The sequence below is a fragment of the Alternaria viburni genome (genome assembly GCF_023758015.1).
Source record: "Alternaria viburni strain BMP 2772 chromosome Unknown scaffold_13, whole genome shotgun sequence".
NCBI lineage: Eukaryota > Fungi > Ascomycota > Dothideomycetes > Pleosporales > Pleosporaceae > Alternaria > Alternaria viburni.
Window position 1 is genome coordinate 697093 of NW_026055782.1, and position 20104 is coordinate 717196.

At 53.8% G+C, this 20104-nt stretch overlaps 9 protein-coding genes across 9 annotated transcripts; 5 read left to right on the top strand and 4 right to left on the bottom strand.

The window, feature by feature from the left end:
* Positions 1-327: 327 nt before the first annotated feature.
* Positions 328-1954, bottom strand: J4E79_006615 (uncharacterized protein; the record flags this gene model as incomplete). The annotated part of the gene is made up of 2 exons (XM_049355485.1): positions 328-1854; positions 1904-1954. The coding sequence occupies 2 exons, from the start codon at positions 1952-1954 to the stop codon at positions 328-330; spliced, it is 1578 nt and encodes a 525-aa protein (XP_049210158.1).
* A 1083-nt stretch (positions 1955-3037) lies between these two features.
* J4E79_006616 (uncharacterized protein) lies at positions 3038-3744 on the top strand (the record flags this gene model as incomplete). Its single annotated transcript, XM_049355486.1, has 3 exons — positions 3038-3076; positions 3172-3671; positions 3720-3744. 3 exons carry the CDS (start codon positions 3038-3040, stop codon positions 3742-3744), a joined length of 564 nt encoding a protein of 187 aa, XP_049210159.1.
* A 391-nt stretch (positions 3745-4135) lies between these two features.
* Positions 4136-4999, top strand: J4E79_006617 (uncharacterized protein; the record flags this gene model as incomplete). The annotated part of the gene is made up of 3 exons (XM_049355487.1): positions 4136-4361; positions 4429-4613; positions 4667-4999. The coding sequence occupies 3 exons, from the start codon at positions 4136-4138 to the stop codon at positions 4997-4999; spliced, it is 744 nt and encodes a 247-aa protein (XP_049210160.1).
* Positions 5000-7768: 2769 nt separating this feature from the next.
* On the top strand, positions 7769-8830 carry J4E79_006618 (uncharacterized protein; the record flags this gene model as incomplete). The annotated part of the gene is made up of 2 exons (XM_049355488.1): positions 7769-8003; positions 8061-8830. The coding sequence occupies 2 exons, from the start codon at positions 7769-7771 to the stop codon at positions 8828-8830; spliced, it is 1005 nt and encodes a 334-aa protein (XP_049210161.1).
* A 140-nt stretch (positions 8831-8970) lies between these two features.
* J4E79_006619 (uncharacterized protein) lies at positions 8971-10037 on the bottom strand (the record flags this gene model as incomplete). The annotated part of the gene is made up of 2 exons (XM_049355489.1): positions 8971-9893; positions 10004-10037. 2 exons carry the CDS (start codon positions 10035-10037, stop codon positions 8971-8973), a joined length of 957 nt encoding a protein of 318 aa, XP_049210162.1.
* A 605-nt stretch (positions 10038-10642) lies between these two features.
* Positions 10643-11988, bottom strand: J4E79_006620 (uncharacterized protein; the record flags this gene model as incomplete). The annotated part of the gene is made up of 2 exons (XM_049355490.1): positions 10643-11674; positions 11746-11988. 2 exons carry the CDS (start codon positions 11986-11988, stop codon positions 10643-10645), a joined length of 1275 nt encoding a protein of 424 aa, XP_049210163.1.
* A 496-nt stretch (positions 11989-12484) lies between these two features.
* On the top strand, positions 12485-13219 carry J4E79_006621 (uncharacterized protein; the record flags this gene model as incomplete). The annotated part of the gene is made up of 2 exons (XM_049355491.1): positions 12485-12611; positions 12756-13219. The coding sequence occupies 2 exons, from the start codon at positions 12485-12487 to the stop codon at positions 13217-13219; spliced, it is 591 nt and encodes a 196-aa protein (XP_049210164.1).
* Positions 13220-14290: 1071 nt separating this feature from the next.
* On the top strand, positions 14291-14608 carry J4E79_006622 (uncharacterized protein; the record flags this gene model as incomplete). The annotated part of the gene is made up of 1 exon (XM_049355492.1): positions 14291-14608. The coding sequence occupies one exon, from the start codon at positions 14291-14293 to the stop codon at positions 14606-14608; it is 318 nt and encodes a 105-aa protein (XP_049210165.1).
* A 4018-nt stretch (positions 14609-18626) lies between these two features.
* Positions 18627-19271, bottom strand: J4E79_006623 (uncharacterized protein; the record flags this gene model as incomplete). The annotated part of the gene is made up of 2 exons (XM_049355493.1): positions 18627-19041; positions 19093-19271. The coding sequence occupies 2 exons, from the start codon at positions 19269-19271 to the stop codon at positions 18627-18629; spliced, it is 594 nt and encodes a 197-aa protein (XP_049210166.1).
* Between the last annotated feature and the right edge of the window lie 833 nt (positions 19272-20104).

The following is a 20104-nucleotide window of genomic DNA, read 5'->3' on the forward strand; positions in this document are numbered from 1 at the left end:
CTGGGTACAGCCATAGTCAATTGTGTTAGTCCGGAGGTGATGGTATGTGCATTCGCAATCGATGATGGCGAATGATCGCGTCTGCTCGAAAAGACGCCAGCCATTATCGCGCTAAACAGAGAAAGTTCCTTGGCTTGCCAAGACCTGGCTTATCGATAACACGGTCACGAAAGCAGCGAAACTGCGGCCGTCACGCCCTTCAGTCCTGTGCAACGAGTAGCTCGACCAAACTTTTGCCCACTGGATATATTGGTACGGCAAAAAATCTTTCATCAAACGCTTGCGAGAAATCTAACAACATGGTTCATGGATCAAACTACTTAGGTGTCATCTAGCCCTAAACTGTAAGACCGGCCCGTCTTTCTTGCTAGCAAAGACGTCCTGGATCTGATATTCAGACGCCCTTGTCCTACCAACTTCCAAGTCCTTGCTTCCAGCACCCAATGTCGTGCCTGGTGCCAGTCTCAAATCATACAAGTAAAGTACCCTGGCAATCGTTACCGACAGCTCAACATACGCAAGACCCTTGCCAATGCATCCACGAGGACCGATGCTGAAGGGGTTGTACGCCGACTGCGCTGCCTGGAGACTGCTATGAAGCGGGTTCGCGGATGGATCAGATAGCCATCTCTCAGGAATGTAGTCGAACGGTTGAGGGAAGTAGTCGGCGTTGTGGTGAATGGCGTAGATCGGGACGCCCACGTCGCATCCGGCAGGAATGTGGCGACCATCGATATCCAGACCACCGGCAAGAACTTCTCGGGGAAGAGCACCGGCGACTGGGGGTGTCATACGCATGGTCTCGTCGATGCAAGCGCGTAGGAATGAGCAGCCGCTGAGCTTGGGTCCGGTTACGATTTCCTCAACATCATTGAATGTTTCCCGGATCTCTTTGCAGACTTTCTGCATCGCTGCGGGGTTGTGTGCGAGGTAGAAGAAGGCACCAGCCATAGCCGTTGAAGTTGTATCAGAACCAGCGATGATCAGCAAGTTTGATTCGCCCCAAAGCTCATCCATGCTGAAGCCCTTGCCGGTTTCTGGGTCCTTCGCGTTGAGCAGGTAGTAGAAGAAGTCTTTACGATCAACGTCAACGCCCAGCTTTGTTCGCTCCATGGCTTGACCCTTGCTGTACTGCATGTACTGTGCTCGCTGGCCTGCGATCTTGCGGAAGAAGAGCTTGTCCAGGTGCCAGTTGTGAATGGTAAGGTGCGTTCCGCAGATGAGATGTCGGTGTGCCGCGTTGCCAACCAGCTGAGTTGCGAAGCGATTGGTAGGGCTTTCCAACATGCCAAAAGCCTTGCCGAATACTAGATCACCCATGATGTCGAAAACGAGCCACTCGCACCAATGCGCAGCGTTCCAAGCGTCGTTCCAGCCACCATCTTTCTCATCGGCGAGGCTCTTCTCAGCAGACCAGTTGTTGCTCTTGCGTCCGAGCAGTTCGCAGCCGACACGTACATTTGCCAGGATATACTTCTCAAGACTCTTGATAGCCGAGTCGCTGAAGGCGTGGCTCATGACACGTCTCTTGCGTGCATGTTGCATCTTGTCAATAGAGCTATGGACGCTAACCGCTTTGGGTGTGCTGGGGAACGCTTCGTAGAATGACGCCTTCTTAACATTTGATCGGAATCCATAGATGGTCTTTAGACCAGTGGCGGTGTTGACAGAAAGTAGATTCGGTCCAAGACGGACGTACGGTCCATATTGCTCGTGCGCACGGTGGAAAGCGAGATGCCGAGAGCCCTTGTAGGCGTAATATGCCAGATAGATGTCTGTGATCTTTGCGAGGAAAGGGCCTGGGTATGATGCAAGAGGATGGAAAGTCAGGCGGTAAACGATCACTCCGAAGATCTGAGCATGGTGTTAGCTTTTAATGGCATGAGAACGGGGAGCAACGTACGTAGAGAACCAGCGCTCCGAAGATGGAGGCCAGTAGGAATAGAATTGCCATATTTGCGACAGCTCAAGGCGAGTTGAATGTGTGTTGTGTTATTGGTATCGAACAAAGATCATTGCCACAAACACGCGTGCAGTTGTACAATTCGTGTGCACGAAGGAGAGTACCAAAATCGTTTCACTAACGAAATCCTGTGCAGATAAAGGTACATAAGTACTCATTCACCCTCCACCACCATCCGCAGGTCCCGCAATACCCTCCCTGATCCCAGCTCCATCGCGATGACAAAGAATAACAGCGTTGTGGAGTAGTCTCGTGCCCTTCTCATCGCAGAATCGGCGAGCGGGTGTCTTGGGTATACGTAGCGGCGTGTCACGGCTAATGTCGGATATCGATGCAGAACCCCGTGTCGCAATCACGCGCAGCGGATATCACAGCAAGCGAGGACACTAGTGCGGATACCCGTGCCATCCCACCTTTTTCACATTGGAAGGGCGCGGATATCGTGCGCGTAAGCCTGGCAACAATCACGGTTGCAACGGCAGTGGGGTAGGAACGATTTTGCATCATGCATACCTAGGTAGTCAACAACGCGTGCACGCACGCGGGCTCATATCATCTTGATCTAGCAGGCACACGATAAGTTCACTGCGGCTAACATTGAAGGGGGTGGTAGAAAGCACCTGGGCAGTGATAAGCTGGAGCTGCAAGCCATCTACTATCAGCGTTTCTAGCTGGATGCTTTCTCAGATCCGGCAAAGAGTATAGACTCAGCATTCAGAGGCGAGTAATCGAGAGGTATCGCTAACGCTCTCATCGCCTGCCACGTTGACTGTGAAGCACCAGTACCTCGTGAGACGAGCGTCCGGCTGGAGACAATGACTGCAGGATGGTATATTATTGAGATCAGACCCAAGGCGAAAGATTGCGAGTGTAGTCGCGGTTCTTGGTGTTCGCGACAGACCTGACGAATGAAATGGCGCGAGTATCAAAGCGGATAGTGCCGTCTTGGCATCCACCGAGCTTCGCGAACATCACCAAGCGTCACGATAGTCGACCCAAACGCGCGACAGCACGGCACCCGCCCATTGACCCATTGACACCCTTGCAGCCTGTCTGGAAGGCCAGTCCCTCAAGATGTCCGTCGCCAAGAATGTGAAGACTACTGTCTTTTCGGTACGCAGCCCGAACCGATCTCGAATGCCTTTACCTCGCCGCCCCTCTTCGGCCATTAACCATTGCGAACACTGGTACTGACTGTAGACCTGTAGAAATACACCGTCCAGCCTACCGGAATCTATGCCGCGATTAACAGGCTCTTCGCGCTCGACCCCAAGCGCTCCACGGGTATCCCCATGAACCCGCAATTCCGCAACCCACCCCCAGGCGGTCTCGACCCCAACTCTTACGACGACCCTGTCACTCTCCCTGCCGCTGATATCGCCGAGAACCCATACTGGAAGCGCGACGTGCGACGACGATACCCCAGGCTCTCGACAGTCACCCAGTCCGACGCGGTTGCGCTGCTCGAAGTTGGAAGCGCGGCAGCACCCAAGCAGGAGCTGATTGGCGAGGCAGGCACAAAGTCGCTGGTCGCGGCGAAAGAGGAAGGCGCCAAGGGACTGGCGGTCGCGTTTGAGAAGAATACTGGACTTGCAAAGGATGTGCTGGGACCTGGTGGTATGCCTCCGCTACCAAGCGGGCTGCACAACACCCTTGCTGGCGGACACAAGCGATACGAGCTGGAGAACGAGCAGTCATATGGCACAGCGTAGGTCTTTTCATCTGATTTTGCAGGAACGACACTAATGCGATACAGATACCCATGCCGGACGTTTGCTTAGAGTACAAGATGAACTGGGTAGGTAGAGAAAGATGATCCGTTTTCTGTATATATGGAGACATTTCTTCCATGCTTTCCGTGTAGCCATCAGTGAACTTTCATAACACCCCTTGTCATGAGCGCGTGGGAGTGTTGTAGGTGGAGCGCACGTGTCCGAATGTCTGATCCATGTCTCTTGTGTCTCACCGTGCGTTTGTGTCAATTCTTCACCTCGCATCCTTTGTTGTTCCTTACCGTCCGTCACCGCGTCGAGAAAGGAAAGCACGACGTGTGTTGATGTCTTGGCGCTGTTGACAGCGACTGCCTCGTCGTCACTTCCATATCCCAACTGCACCCACCTCCCACCCGCGCGTCACTCCTGTCCTTCTTTCCACATCGTCACAACCGCAGTCATGAGCGCTGTGTCGGAGAAGGGACCAACAGAGCTGGGCGCTGATCCCCTCAACTTCATCTACGCCTGCTCGGTGTGTTGCGCCTCCTTCGCCGATGTCTACGAAGGCCACAACGAGACAGTCCGTGGCCTGTCAGATGGTATCAACCCAAAAGAGCGCCTTGTGACGCGCCTGTTCCTCGCCAGTTGCTGTCATGTCTTCTGCAGCAGTCATTTGGAGGGCGGCGGTAAGTGAAGCGCGACCGCACATTAGGCAGCTGCTGACAGCCACGACAGGACCGCCTTTCCATACAGCCGGACAGCGACCCCAATCACCCTGTCCCGTCTGTATCAAAGAGAAAGGCGACAGTGAGCCGCGCGATCTCTTCTCGATACGCGGCTTCAAGAAAGATGAATACGATCCTAACATTCCGCTCGCATGGTTCACCGCGCCTCCCATCCGCCTCGATGGTAGCGGGAAAGAGATGGAGGCATTGCGCGTACGTCATGTCACCCACAGGTCATGACGCCAGCTAACAATAATCAGTTCCAGTATATTGCGCTTATTCGATACTGCCAGAACACATATGCGACTCGCAAGCCCCTTCAAGAAGCCTTGACCAATATGGAGAAGAAACTGGCTAGTGTGCAGGATCTTGCCTCCAAGGAACACGCGAAAGTCGTTACACTCCAGCAAGAGAACGAGCGACTACGACTGCAGAAGGACCAGTTTCAAGCCATGAAAGCCGAGGTTCAGCGACTCCAGGGTCTCGATGAAGAGGTTGCGCATTTTCGCGATGTCAACCCAAAGGACCTCGCAACATTCCTGGCAAACAAGTCAGCAATTCGCCATTACTTGAAGCTTGTGCCTATGCTAGTCGAGTAGGCCGAATACGCCATGCTACGAGGCATTTGCTAACCGCTCCAGTCAAAACGAGAGGATGCAGAAGCGACTTGCCCAACTCGGCTTTGCGATGGCACTAGAACCTGTACCTAACTTCAAAGGCATTGACCCTCACGCATTCGATAGCGACGAAGCTTCGCCTGAACGCAGCGGACGATCGGGCGGTAAACTACGAACGACTGCCTCAAGCCATACCGCCGGTAGATCGGCTCATACAACTGGACGATTGGGAACCGCATCTTCCGGCTCCTTTGTCCCGCGACCCATGAAGCGGCAACGCCTCGATTCACCCCTTCCCACCAATACCCAAGCCTGCCATCCTTCAAGCCGAGATGCCATGCCACCTCCACCAAAGCCGATGTCCAGGATGCAATCCATGCGCAAGATGTTTCCGAGCCTGCGAAAGAAGTTCTCCAGTGATCGCTCCAGGTCTGCAGCAGATGGGTCCTTTGAGGACGACCCAGACGTGCAAATGTATGATAACGGACATTGGCAAGATGTTGAAGTCGGTCATCAGCCAGGACGCGATGACTTCCGCGACGAGACACCGTACATGTCGGGAGCGCTGCCCGTAGAACAGCCCCATCAAGCCTCTGACGTTCGAGGATCGCAGCTACTTTCTAGTGTAGGCCTCAAAGACAACCGGTCAGACTTCACATTCCGAGCATCGTCTCCAGTCAAAATAGATAAGCAAAGCAGTGGCCATCGTCCGGTTCATTTGCCTACTGAGCCCTCGTACATTCGTCTTATGGATGGCTTGTCGCGCGACAATGGGATGGAGCTAGGTCTGAAAGACCCTCGCGAGCAGACGAGCACGAATCATCGTAACGATAGCAGGAATAGGCAAGTACTACCTGCTTATCGGCATGAGCACAACGCCGAACCAGTTGATTACCGGAGGCCTTTGGATCTTGGACATCCGTTCATGCACCAGTCGCCACACAGATCTCCGGCCTCTGTCGATGCGCGTCAATATCCTTCTAGCGACCACCAGACTAACGAATACACAAACAGAGCTCACGGCATGCCGGATCTTGGCCCCACTACGCCAGTACCGAGACGCCAACAAAATCCCGGCCATCAGATCGAGAGTGTAGTAAGTCCCTATTTCCGAACCGGTCATAACCAGGCCCGAGTCTATCCATCGCCCGGCCGCGCTGAACTTCAGGATAGTTCCGATCATTCCGGCGATTATCGGTCACGAAGGTCAAGGACGAACCAACCTCGGGCCGGCTGGGTTGAGGCTCGCAGTCTAAATGGCCTCTCATTCTTCGATTCACCCGTCGATTCTAGGAACGAGCCTATCGAGGTGGACCACCGCCGCAGATTGGTAGAGCTAGCACCAACGCCACACTCACATCAGCATCAAAGACGTCATCTTAATTCACGTGGCTTCATCATACGCCCGGAAGAGGGACGCTCACCATATACCAGCGACAGTGCCTATGGCTCTTCCCAAAACCGAGAACTTTACAATAGAGACGCGCCCAATTATTCCCAAGCAGCGGTTGATGTACCGCCTGCATATCGCCCAAGTCGTTCCCGCATCGGTCAGGTGCCCTCTATCATGCCTTCCATTGTTCCAAGCCGTCCACCTGCCCGGGTCCAGCCTCAATGGGAGAACCTGCAGCGTGCGGGCGTCAGGAGTAGCCGTAATGTTTTCAGTAGCGTTGCTGGGAACAATTATACTGCGCCTTCGAGGAATGTCTTCCCTAGCGCTGGTCGGCGCAATGTTAGACGGTAAAGGCAACCTATGCGTTTCTTTTCCTATCGAATAGCGAATTGAAGTACTTGGCTTTATGAATGGCCATGTTCGCATGGGGATCGGCGTATGTATGACCGGGCAAAGAAATGATTAGATACCCAGTTCTGCCATCGCCGGGTTTCATCTGTGAGCTACTCCTGCAAGACTAAATTCTAGGTACGATCAGCGTCAACCTCGTCTATATGCCCGAGTGTTAAACACCCATTCATGACTACGACTGCAGCGTGCAAGGCGGAGATGCGCACCGCGTTCCGCAGACCGTTCGATGCGACGATCAAAAAACCCTCGCAGTGAGCAGATTTGCTGTCTCGCATCACGTTCAATCAAGAGTTTGCCCCATGATGCTTAGCACGCCCACGCCTTCCCTCTCTCAACACGGAGTCTGTCAATTCAACTCACATGTGGGTAGACAGCCGGCAGATGGGAAGCTAAGACGAATGCGGTAAGGATCAAGGAGGTTTAATATGCGAGGACTATGCAACGAAGCTTCCTCGGCATGCAAGGGCCAATGCCGGTTTTCGATGACATTCATTGGCGGAGTATCATGCGCAAGTTATTGTGTCACATACGCACCTGATTACTTATTCTCCATGTTGCAGAACTTCGACAGTTGGCGCGATGGTTTCATCTTAGCGTTTTTCTTTGCCGACAGGCCGTTGTAACCTCCCCACGAATCGTAACCCCTGCGTCCCCGCAAAGCCACCGCGCATGACCCACGATCCCGGTTATTGAAGCTTCCCTTAATATGGCCAAGCAATCTATCAGGCACCGCGGCTTCAAAGCTTCAGAACTATGATGCCACATCCATCACTTTCATATTGGCATCAGATGAAGGCCCACTCATTGCCATGGAAGAAACGGAAGGCAAAGCCCGTCCACTTGTGGGGCATTGAATCATTGGCATGCGACTATTCGCGGTACAAAAGGAATGTTTGCCCAGCAGGTGAAACATAGGACTGTGGAAGTATTCTTCGCATCTCTACACCATGCTATTCAAGACTCTTTTGGCGGCGGCCGCTCTGGCCAGCACCGCTTTCGCGGCTCCTGCTGAAAAACGCCAAACCTCTCGCAAGATGAAGTGGTTCGGAATCAACGAGTCTGGTGCCGAATTTGGCGAGAAGAACTTCACTGGTGTCTACGGAAAAGAGTACACCTGGTACGATCTCAACACCATCGACAAGTTCATGGACGAGGGAATGAACATGTTCCGCCTGAACTTCCGTAAGTCATACCTCCGTAACCCACAACTCCTCAAAACCCCGACCTAACATTACCCAGTAATGGAGCGCCTAACCCCCAACTCCCTCACCGGCGCCTTCGACCCCCTCTACCTTGGCAACCTCACCGAGCAAGTAAACCACATAACCTCCAAAGGCTCGTATGCCATGATTCAACCTCATAATTATGGTCGCTTCCTGGGCAACATCATCACCGACACCGCCGCCTTCAAAACCTGGTGGACCAACGTGGCCGCCGAATACAAAGACAACGACCTCGTAGTCTTCGACACAAACAACGAATACCACGACATGGACCAACAGCTCGTCTTCGACCTCAACCAAGCCGCCATCGACGGCATCCGCGCCGCAGGCGCCACAAAACAATACATCACACCCGAAGGCAACAGCTGGACCGGCGCGTGGACGTGGATTAGCTCTGGTAACGGCGCCAGCATGGTTAACCTGAAAGACCCGGAGAACAAACTCGTGTACCAAATGCATCAGTACCTTGATACTGATGGCTCTGGTACTTCGGCCACGTGTGTTAGCGCCACGATTTTCAAAGAGAGACTTCAGGCTGCGACTAAGTGGCTCAAGGATAACAAGAAGCAGGGTGTTATTGGCGAGTTTGCGGGTGGGAACAATGTGCAGTGTATTTCGGCGTTACAGGATGGATTGAAGTACATGGGCGAGAACAACGATGTCTGGCTGGGAGGGATCTGGTGGGCAGCGGGACCGTGGTGGGCCGATTACATCTACAACATGGAGCCTACGACGGGAGTTGCTTGGACGGGAATCTTGCCCAAGATCAAGAGTTACTTTTTGTAGATGGGGAGGGCTCGTCAGGTAGAGGTTGGTTGTATATACTTTGCTCTTTTGTTCTTGTAGATATTTATATGAAGAAAATTTCATTCGCTACCATTCCCGCTCACCTTGATTTACCCCGCCATGTATCCAATAATCTCCATCTAAGGCTTCCCCTCCCAAGCCCTGCTTAAATACTCCTCCGCACTCATAAACTTGTACTCCGGGAACCGCTGATTAAACTCATCACTAACATCCCAAGCCCCCCTCTTAATCGCCTCAAAGAACATGATAACAAAGGCCTTGCTGAAGCTCTCCCTCACATCGTCCGTAACAGTAGGATGACTGATCAACGGCAACCAACTCGCTTTCAGCTCTCCCTTTGCTAGATCCTCGCTCTTGACATACTCGACGAGCCAGTCTCCGCCTCTGATCTTCTTGCCTAGAGCCAACAATTCGTTGATGGAAGTGCGGCAACCTCTGATACCACCGATCTTCGGCCACGGGCGCGTGTCGTCTAACGCGCGAGCGAGTATCTCGCAGTCGTCTTGGATGGCGGTGATGACGATGGGTTGGTTTCCATCATCTAGAACCATGGCACGTCGGTTTTCGAAGTCGAGGAAGAAAGGCCAGGTGTAGAGATCGCGTTCGAGCGGGTATGGATGGGCGAAATAGTCCATGAAGATAGACGGTTGGAAGAGACAGTACTGCATGTTTCCCAATTCACCCTTGGCGTCTAGGTCTTCGAGGTACTTCCGGATGTAGTCTTTGTTGTCGTAGCTGGGGACACCGGCGTTGTTTGCGATACCCCATTCGCTGGGCGCAAAGCGAGAGACGCCTGCGGCGATGGCGGCGTGGATTAGGTTCTTCTGGGCGACGTTGTCGGTGTCGAGGTGGACGACGAAGAAGGAGAGGAGGGTGTGGAAGCCCTGGAGAGCTGTGGTGAGGCCATTGAGGTCCGTGTAGTCGACTTGCTTGTAGGTGACTTTGGGGGATGGGTGGGATTTAGTTGGCGCAGATCGCGTGAAGATGGTGATTTCGTGCTTGCCAGAGGCTATTGTGGCTTTGAGCAAGTTGGTTGCGACGTCTTTGGACAGCGTCAGCAAGGTACGGTATGCTCATACTTCTAGCAATAGAGGAGTGTCATCTGGTGTCTCGATAGAGGCGGGGTAAGCATATGTAGAAGGGGAAGCATACTTCCGGTGCCGCCTGCGACTGCGATCTTGACCATGATTGCACGTGATATTATATCGCTCTCTTGATGTCGAAGGATTCAACTGTAAGCGCTACGGATTACATGCTCCCTGCTTTTGTATCTCCAACGGCCGCTATCTATCGCTCCGCTCTGAGCCCCCGCAATTTTTCGCTGCGAAGGCGTGTCTTCGGCGGATGACGGCATGGTTCTGACTCGTGTCACAAAACCTCAAGTTCTGGAGCTACGATCTCGGCTATCGCGATATCATTGATGTTTGAGTATTTCTTGTGATGCTCGACGGATACCGATTGCATGAGAAGTTGTGACTGGGCTGAGCGCTCTTTACCAATGTTGGTGCGATCTCATGCGAGCTGCCACCAGAGCGCGATGCTGCACGACCCAACGTATTGTGTTGCTTGGTAAACGTTGACTGTTGATCTTGGTTGACTTCAAAATGCACAGTGCGGCGAATCAAAACGCCTTTGTGAAGTACTGCGAGACGATAGATTGGCCCTCCAGGTTTGAGAATGAAAATGTAGATAAGTTTGGAAAAACGGGAGAAGTGACAAAGACCGTGAATGGTGAATAGATGGATATCCGTAAGTAAATGTCAAATAAATGGCAGCGAAACATCGAAATGCTCAAGCATCGATCAACGGTACCGCCGGTAAAGGTTTCTCAGGCAGCGGTTTACTCGGCAGCGGTTTCAATGCATCCTCATATGCTGGTGGTCTCGAGGAGCTGCCTTCATCCGGATCATCGCGGTACGCGCCGTGAGCATTTAGCAGTGCGCCCTCCTCCTCAGCCACCCTATCCCTTCTCATATTCTCCCAGACATCTTCCATGCCGTCCCACTTCATGAGCTCGCGCTGCGCAACGATCCACCAGTACATCTTCCATAAGAGAAAGATGGTGAATAGGCCGCCAACGACGCTGCTGAAGATGACCCAGAACAAGCCCCACCATTCCCAGTGTACGAATTCGCCAAACATGTCGCGAAGCGTTCCTTTCTTGCCGTAGTATCCCCATTCTTCTTTGCGGTAGAGAAAGCGACTCCCCTCTAGTTCCCAGACATCGCTGCCAAGGAAGTGGCCTATTGTGCCCCAAATCGTCAAAGACTTCTTGAGAGGAAAGGTGTAGGCTCGAGCTACTAGGCGCATGTCGACGATTTGGTACTCGTAGATCTGGTCGTCCGTGGTAGATTGACCGAACGGGTCGGCGACTTTGGCTGGGCCTCCTTTGTCTCCTCTTCTCAGAGGTGTTCCTTTGACGCGCATCCACAGCATCTTCTGCTCGGGACTATTGAACTTCCAGAGAGGGTCGTCAGGGTACCGCGACTTTCCAATCACGTCCAGCGCAACGCTCCAGTATTGCGCCTCCGCGTCATCGCCTTCTTGATTATCGCTCGGGTTTGTGATGTATAGATAATCGATATACATTCGCGGGGCATGTGTCAAAGGTACTTCGTGGCACCATCGTCCTCTGTCACTCCAGCTTTCTCGACAATACGGGTCTTCGGAGGTTAGGCCCCAGTACAGTTCCGCATGGGAGAGATTTTGGCGATATCGTGTAACGAGGAAGGTGGAGGGTGTGGGTATGGTCGGTAAGGGATATAGCGGGCGATCGTTGAGGAGGACTGTGCGATTATCGTGCGTGAGGGTTACGTTGAGAAGCTATAGTGCTCAGGCTGGTTAGCACCGCTCTCTAGGCACATGCTGGACTTAGGCTGGACACTTATACATACAAGCACATTATCACCAGTTATGACCTCGTGATCTTCAGGGTCCTCATAAGGGCAGTCCTTGCATTCTATCTTCGCGATGTAGGACGATCCGGGTACCACGGCTGCGACCGGTGCAATGGGCGCCTCGCACCCTTCAGGCACTTTTCCTCTTCCATCCAGGTCGCAGTCGAGTACTTCGGGAATATCTGCAGCATGGGCCGAGGACAGAAGGCCGGCCAGCAGCGCGATACCGGACAGCAGCATGGTGGGCTGGTGGTGGAATGATCGAGGGCAGGTGCCTGGCGCTCGTCGCTGCCGCCGCTGTCAGGGGCGTAGCGTGGCGGAGCCTTGCAGGGGTGTCGCGCGATTAGCCGGCGATCATGAGGCACGAACGCTGGTTCCCCGCCAAACTTCTCTGCCACCTCCGACATGGAGCGCCGGAGGATATTGATGTTGACGCCGATGCCATCATTATGTTCCCATGTCCCATGGAGTGTACTAATACCACTGAGGTTTGTTGCTAACGCGACTATGCCCTGCCACAGGAAGCCTACTCGAGCGAGCCATTGACATCCCACCTCTGTAGAACGAATCCTTCCTCTATGTCCAGCAGTTGCTATCTTCTGCTCACATCAAGCGTGGTTGCTATAAGCGCTGTCTTCTTCGCGGCGGTTCCTTTCTATTTGCTATCAAACCATGTCGAACATATGTCTACTCAATGGTATCCTCTCTGCTACTCCCTTCTTCTTCCACCGCGATCATGGCGCAGCTTTCCTGTGAGCGACGTAGTGGGAACATCATTAGAGTCGACGATCACCTGGAGATTGAATTCCACCGGACATCTATCGATCCCAACCGAAATCTGGCCGATCTGCTTCCTGACGACGGTATATTTCCTCTGCATTTTCTGCACAGAGATAGCAATCGGCAGCAGTTTGATGAGGCGAAATGTAGGGGGCTTTATCTACATATGCAGCGTGAGTCATATATCAGCAACTTTGCCCGCTGAGCTAACTATGGGGCAACTGCAGAGAGTGAAGCCATGTGGATCAAGTTTGACGCAGACAGACTGTACGTGATCCGTATCTACGTCGACAATGTGAACGTGGTGACAGGCCAAACCTCGCAAATACAAGGCCAGCAAGATTATGTCATCGTGCCCGATCAGGTCTTCCTCAATGGATACAAATCCAACATCAATGCGTTAACAACACAGTTTCGCCGTCCACGGTATGCGGCCAATTATACACAGCAAGACGCCCAGACCATACGCTTCGAGGTAACGCCATCTACGAACACTAACGTACTAACAGTAATCGATGTGGGTGTTGAGGGTGAAGAACTTTGCCAAGCTGTGGTGACGTTACCCAGCATGACTGTCAGGGACTTCACGAGGAAGTACGAGCTTCAATTCGAAGACGGTACTGTTATCTCGGCTAGACTTACCAGTCAAGGGGAACAGGTCGACGGTATGAAGAGCGATCATGTGATGTAACACAAGCTGACTTAATCGTAGACACTTTGTTATTTGCTGATTGCGAGAATCTTTCTGTAAGTCTTAACATCTCTTCACGACGAAGATCACGCTAAATGTCATTGATAGAATTACACAGTAGTACCGGATCACCGCGACGGACACCTTCACTCTCGTCTGCTCAAACTAGACACTTATCCATCTATCGGATGGGAGCCACATCGCACAACTGTCTTCAACGTTCACATGCTCAATTCCAAAGCAGCTTGCGACCTATTTGGTGCGCCCAGATTTGAAGAGATTGACAAAGAAGAAGAAGAATTGCATGGAATCAATGGCGTTCTCGTGAGGTTCGACCCCGAACCAGCATCAACAAGACCTTTGGTAGCGTTTCGTAGAGTACCGCGACCCCTCGAGATTCATTGACGGGCACATGATACTATTTTCTGATACAACGTGGACGGTCGAAGTGGTCGAATCACTATAGCAAACGCTAAAGGCTTGGGGCTGGAAATTAACGGAAGGCGCTTGTCTCGTGTGTGAATATCTGGTGTGAGTTGATAATGTCGCATTAATTGAGTAGCCTAAGATCTTTCCACACAACCTGCAAAGTGCGTTACGACTTCTGCGCAGCGATCGCGAACTCACGCATTAAATCTCAGCCACTCCTCCGTCTCCGTATCTTGCGTTCTCGCCCCTGCTGTCTTCCACGATTGCGGTCCGTACCGGCGTCGCTTGTGTAGTTATCGGCGTTGTTCCTGGGTTTCCTGTAGAGTCGGTGGCTCAGACGCTTAGCTACATACCTATGCTAGTCGAGATGACGGAACTGTGGGCGAGGTTCCTTGATGCGAAAGGCGCACGCGACAGATCAGTCGCGTCGAGCCTGAAGTGGTTGGTTGTCGTTTCGTGTTGCTGGACCCTATGACGTCACTCATGAGATCACAACGCGTAACACACGACCTCGGTCCATGAATAGGTTTAACAACCCAACAACCTCACAACTCAAACACACACACACCAACAACTCCAAACTATCCCCCGTCACAAATTCATCAACTCATCAAACTACACAACCCACCACCCACCGCCACCATGTCCAGCTCAACCTTCCAATCCTTCAGCACCTCCTCATCCAGCACAACCATCAACGGCCAAACAACCTCAAAGTCCGAACACACCTTCACAGATCCCAGCGGCACCCGCGTCGAGCGTACACATCAAGCTCCAGGTGAAGCGCCGCGCGTTGAGCGATTTGAGACGGATTCTTCGGGAAGACAGCTAGAGGACCACAGACATGCAGATGCGAAACGGATTCAGGATGTAACGGAAGAGGAGGACGCTAAGAGCAAGGAGAGGGAGTATGAGGAGAGGATGCAGGATGAGTATGCTAAGAGAGAGGGGGGTGCTTGAGTGAAAGTCAAATTGTGGACATAGGCGTTTTGAGTAGAGATATATCACGTCAAATACACATATCACAAAAGAGGTTTGCAGAATACAATGTGAGCGGGAAGACGCCACTGGCAAACAAGCAGGCAGCGAGGGGGATACATTGACGTCTATACGCCGCCAGAGCGCGCCGAGAAACCACCCAAGAGACCACAACCCCAGCCCAAACTCCCCAAACCCAACCCAAAAGCCCACCCAGGAGGCCACACTGCGCCAATCATGTCGTCGTCGTCGTTGTCCGCCGCCACGTCATCCTCAGTTGTGTTGGAGGGCTCGCCAGCGGTACTGGTCGGCCAGCGAGAGGGAGGCGAAGAAGTTGTGGAGCGCCATGCCCCGGATCCCGTGCAACTCCCACTGGGTGAAGACCCGAGGGGGTGGAGGGGGCGGGGGAGGCGGTGGCGGAGGCGGAGGGGGCGGAGGAGGGAAGCCACCTGCTGGGCGAGGCGGCGCCGGCGGGACGTATCCATCCGGCAACGGGCCGTTGACGGCGAAGGCGGCGTTGGCGGGGGGAGGGACTTCCTCTCCATCGGCCTCAGGCCCAACTTGTGCAAAGCAACGCCACATGGTGACGTATTTGCCGGTGATGTTCCGGACTTGGTGGTGTAGGATGGTGGGAGGTTGCCGAAAGGTCTTGGTGTTGGTGTTGTTGTTGGTGTCGAGGGAGGAGGGAAGAGACTTTTCAGAATTGTAAACAATTCTGTAACTGGGCAGATTGATGTGGTTGCCAAAGAGCAGAAGAGGGATCCCAAAATCGCTTGTTTATATAGTCGGCGCCCTGAGGCCCCAGCTCCCGCGCCAAGACGAGAGCGACGGTGACCTGTACTCGACGACGACCCCGTGTTGAGACCCAGTAAGGGGATACTGTTGTTCAATAGCCATGCAGCAACCAGCTCAGGCAATTGCAAGCTTTTCCGGGGCGTGCAGCACCTCTATTGTCTGCGTGAAGTACTGTTGACCATTTGGGTGACCCACTAGCGCCGGGAACCTGCTAGGGTTCTGAGACTCCTATTGACGGCGAGGGTAGGCGGGGTATGACGAGAGACCACCGAAGGTCATTGGTATTGTTGACATAGCATCCCAAGAACGTATACTGATCAGTCCTGTCCGGGATATCTTTCACTGACAGCAGTCTTATGAACCTCCGACGGCGACCTACGGCCTACATTATACCGAAGCCAGCACAAGAAAGCCACGATGGGTACAACGCAAGGCGATAGGCGAGCAGGAGGGAGGCCAGGGGGATACGCGATTCCTGACATACGTAGATGGAGGCCGCAGGAAAGGCGAGGACGCCTTGAGCAAGCATGGAAGTAGCGCAGCAGCGGCAGGACGATGAGCCAAGGGGATACCATGGGCCCATGTAGGAGGCTCTTGAGACAATGAGCAGCATGTATCTAGCATGTAGCAGTTGCAGGCGATCAGAGCAATTGATCGCATGCCTTGTACACTTGTTGCTTGATCACCATGCTTGACCTCCGTGCTTAAAATCGTATGAGACTATCCCTGATGTCTATAGTGCAAGCTACTCAGGAGCGCGTTGCATACAATTTGGCAGTGTTCGAGAGCTGGACGCAGGCATGCTGTTCTAATGGGCGCTATTTGGACGTGGCTAGATTGGGGAAGTCTTCTTCTAGCCGCTCCGCAGAAGGCCAATAGGGTTTGGATTGAAGGCCTTCTTTGGTCGGGCAAGGCGCGACTCCCAGCTGTGCTTGCGCGCATGCTTGAACTTGGCCTCTTCGTGCACAGCGAGTTACCAGTTAGTCCATGATGAGCACGTCTCCTCAGCGTCGATGAAGGGCGGGCTGCATCGTGGTGGGGCTGATATCGTGCTTCGTATCGCTCCGCTGACCGCCGCCTCAGCTTCACCACACACACGACCACAACGCCATCATAGGAATGCGGCTACTCGCCAAACCTTGACCAGAGCCTTGTCAGGCGCGAAACCCTCTACTGCAACGGCTTTCTCGAAAGGCATCATGCCCCGCGACAGCAGGCTCGTTCACCATCCTTTCACGGCAACGACCCACAACATCGCGCCACGAGCCCCTCGACGCCCAGGCCGACGATAGAGGCTTCCTGCGAGCTTCTCCGACATAGGGCATCGTCGATGATAGACACGGTCGCGCGACGTCTCTTCGAGGGCGTGGCTAAGATCCCCTCACCCCTGATGGGGGGAGCTCACTCACCCCAAGGCGAAGGCCGTCGACGGAACGGCAAGCTACTGCGCGACTTTTACTGGTGATTGACGGACGATCGGCTTCTTGACAGCGAGCAGTAGCGGTATGATACGCCCATGGCCGGCTTGATCACTCCCGTGGTGGCGGGCTCCTCCGCGGCGTTGAGAACGAGCTTGAAAACTTTTGCTGCCCAAGACGGCGACTGGACACAGCAGATCTGAGGCCGATGTAGAAGATCCAAGAGCGACTGACAAAGGATACAGTGATCTAGAGCAAACCTTGGGCACGCCCTGCGACCATTCCGAATCCCCGCCCTCCTCGCGCACAACTTCCCACGAAGCCGCAGAGCGCCTCCGCTTCGACCGATACCGCCGATGTGCCTTGATCGCAGACCAAACACAAAGCTTGGATGGGCTGCATACCGAATGCGAGAGCGACAATGGGCCAGACAACAGCGAGATAGAAGAGGCACCCCTTGGATGAACGGCAGCTCGACGAGACGGCGGCGAAGGCTCCAAACACGACAGATACCGGCGACGAGCCACAGCGACATTCAAGCGACATGTCTGCTTCTCCCGCATGCACACTTCAACCGGGGAATGCGACCAACGAATCGCGACCGGTTTGCTCGAATTGCGCGTGGTACACCATCGACTGCGGACAGCCTCAAGCTTGAGACGCCCAGCAGCACACGAGGGCACGAGCCTCAGCAAGTTGGAATAGGAGAACGCGCGCAAGACAATGCGACCTTTCGCCCGTAAACCTCGCATGACAGAACAAGGCTATTCTCTCTGCGCATCCTCAGCGATCGAGCATCCAGCCGACCGTGCTGAGAGTCTTCGGTAAGGACCAAGGAGCCGCAGAATCGACGCGACATCTGGAACGATGGATAGCCTCGAACGTGTTCATCGTAAGACGAGCCAGCCCAGACAGGCAGGTTCGACGACAGGCATAGCGAAGCCGGTCGTACTCTTGTCAGGTGGTCAAGATCTGGCTTTCGGAAGCGATGTCTTGGGGCTCCATGTCCTCATGAGCTCGGAGCGGCGATGTGCACAGGATCGGGGTTGCGCATATCCATGGCTTCGATACATATGAGCACGGCGCGATGAGATACGAATAGTTTGCGCAGCATTATGCTGTTCACAGGACGTCTTCCACGGCATTCGACGCCCTCACGACGGAATTCTGAAGACCATGGCGTACGGCTTTCCACGCTGCATGCTGCGACAGTATTTTCCTAGCTCTTTCTATCGCCAGCGAGATGAACGATGATACACCGGTATTACGGAACGATGGAAGATGAGTTGGCGAGCTTCTCGATGAAGTTTGCGGAGAAGGGGCGAAGATGTGCGGTCGGAAGTCCGGGAAGGACGACGCGCGGAAGCGAGTGTGGGTCGCCATCTTCCGCCCAGCCACCGTCGACGTGCAGCCGCAGACCATCCCTTGCCATCTTCACGGGCGATCTGGCATCTCCAGAATGCTTCGCCACTATCGCTATCGACAATGAGTATGTTCTGGTATGGGCCAGAGCAGGCAAACGTCAGCAAACATCCGATGATGAAGAGGGGGGTTACATACCGCTGCGAGTGACGCAACAATCATCCGCTCACGACGCGATGCATGAGGCCCGCGGGGCTAACGAAGACATGTGGTTTATTGGAGATAGATTGGAGAACTTCATGCGCATTTGAACCTCAACTCGAAACCAAGACGTCGCTCACATCCCATCGCCAAATCCGTTTTCCACAAGCCGCCACAAAGTTCTAACACACCGCGCCGGGGGTTCCGACGCCATCTCCCACCCTTTACCATTCATACACTGTGACCTTTCGCGTTCGGCCTCTTGCTATTTCCCACAAGTCGGACTGGTAATGTGGCTCTTCGATCCATCTCTTCCGCGCGGTTGATTTGGGGTTGTCTCTAGCATGATCGCCGCTGACCATCGCGTTGTAGATGCGCTCTACGTTGCGGTTGCGATCGCGTTGTAGATGCGCTCTACGTTTCGGTTGCGATCGCGTTCGAACCAGCTCGATAGTCGGGTCAGTGGCAGGATACCTCCTGGTTCTGATCCTTACATCTGGAATATCCTTCCGCTTGGAATACGCCTTAGGTGCGTTGACGAACATGCGGATCTGCCACGCCGAGCACATGACGTTCTCGCAGATGCACTTCTCTTGTGCGAGGGCGGTGACGATGTCCTGTCGGCCAGGAAGCCGAGGTCTTTGTCCTTTTCCTGGATGGTGTCGACATGGACGACGTTGCAGGGTTCACCGATCCAACCCCCTAGAGATGAGGTCGACCTGGTTCTTGATGTCCTCATAGTCGTCGTTGGTGAACTCCCACACAGCGTGCTCGGGGTTCGCGTCGATGAACATTGACAAGAACATCTGGCCTTCGTACGGTTGGATATCGCGGATGTCCTTGGCCATGGAGCGCGCGAGGTCGTCCATAGTGGCGTAATGGGTGGCGAAACCCGGTCCTCGTCCTCGTCGGATCCTTCTTTCTTCCACGGCCGGCCAGCCTCACAACATACAACTACTTGCGCTGACGTTTGTTTGCTGCATTGTGAGGCTGGCCTTTTCGTTTCTTTTCGACACAGCGTTGGGAGCGGCGCCGCAGAGGTGCCATGCGAACCCAACACAGAACACTCCATACGGCGCTCAGTACCGAGCCCGACGGCAGTATTCTGCATCAGGTCGCAGGCGACCTGAGGCGCCAACCACCCACCGGGGGACCCGATGGGTGTGAAGGCGGCTTACACCGGCCGAAGCCTAGCAAAGTTAGCTCATGTCTTATCTGCGGTTTGGATAGGATGTTGTTTGGACGTACCGCTGCGGTGCCATGCTAGAATGTTCCGTGGATGGCATAGGCGCGAGCGATCCTCCCATAACGAACACATTCGTCCCACGAGTCTACGAATGCGAACTCGAGGTTCTTGGGTCCAATGTGTTCGTTGTAGAAGTTGCTCAAGCGCTCTACGACACCCACGGATGGAACCGGCGTTGCGGACTTGGTCCCATGTGAGGGTTGCCACAGTCTCCGTCACCGCGCCGAATATTGTCAGCGTCTTACGATTTCCCACGAAGACCAAGGCTAGAAGCTTTTACGAACGAACAACTCTGCGCAACGAGTTTAATGCCGATGGTGGATAGGGCCCCGACCTCGCCCATATCCAGTCGCCCCCAACCGAATAACTTGGGACGTCCTTGATGATACTCGGCGTTCGTAACTTTGAACTCTTCATCAGACTATGCTTGTCAGTAGCTGGACGAGAGTATGCGAA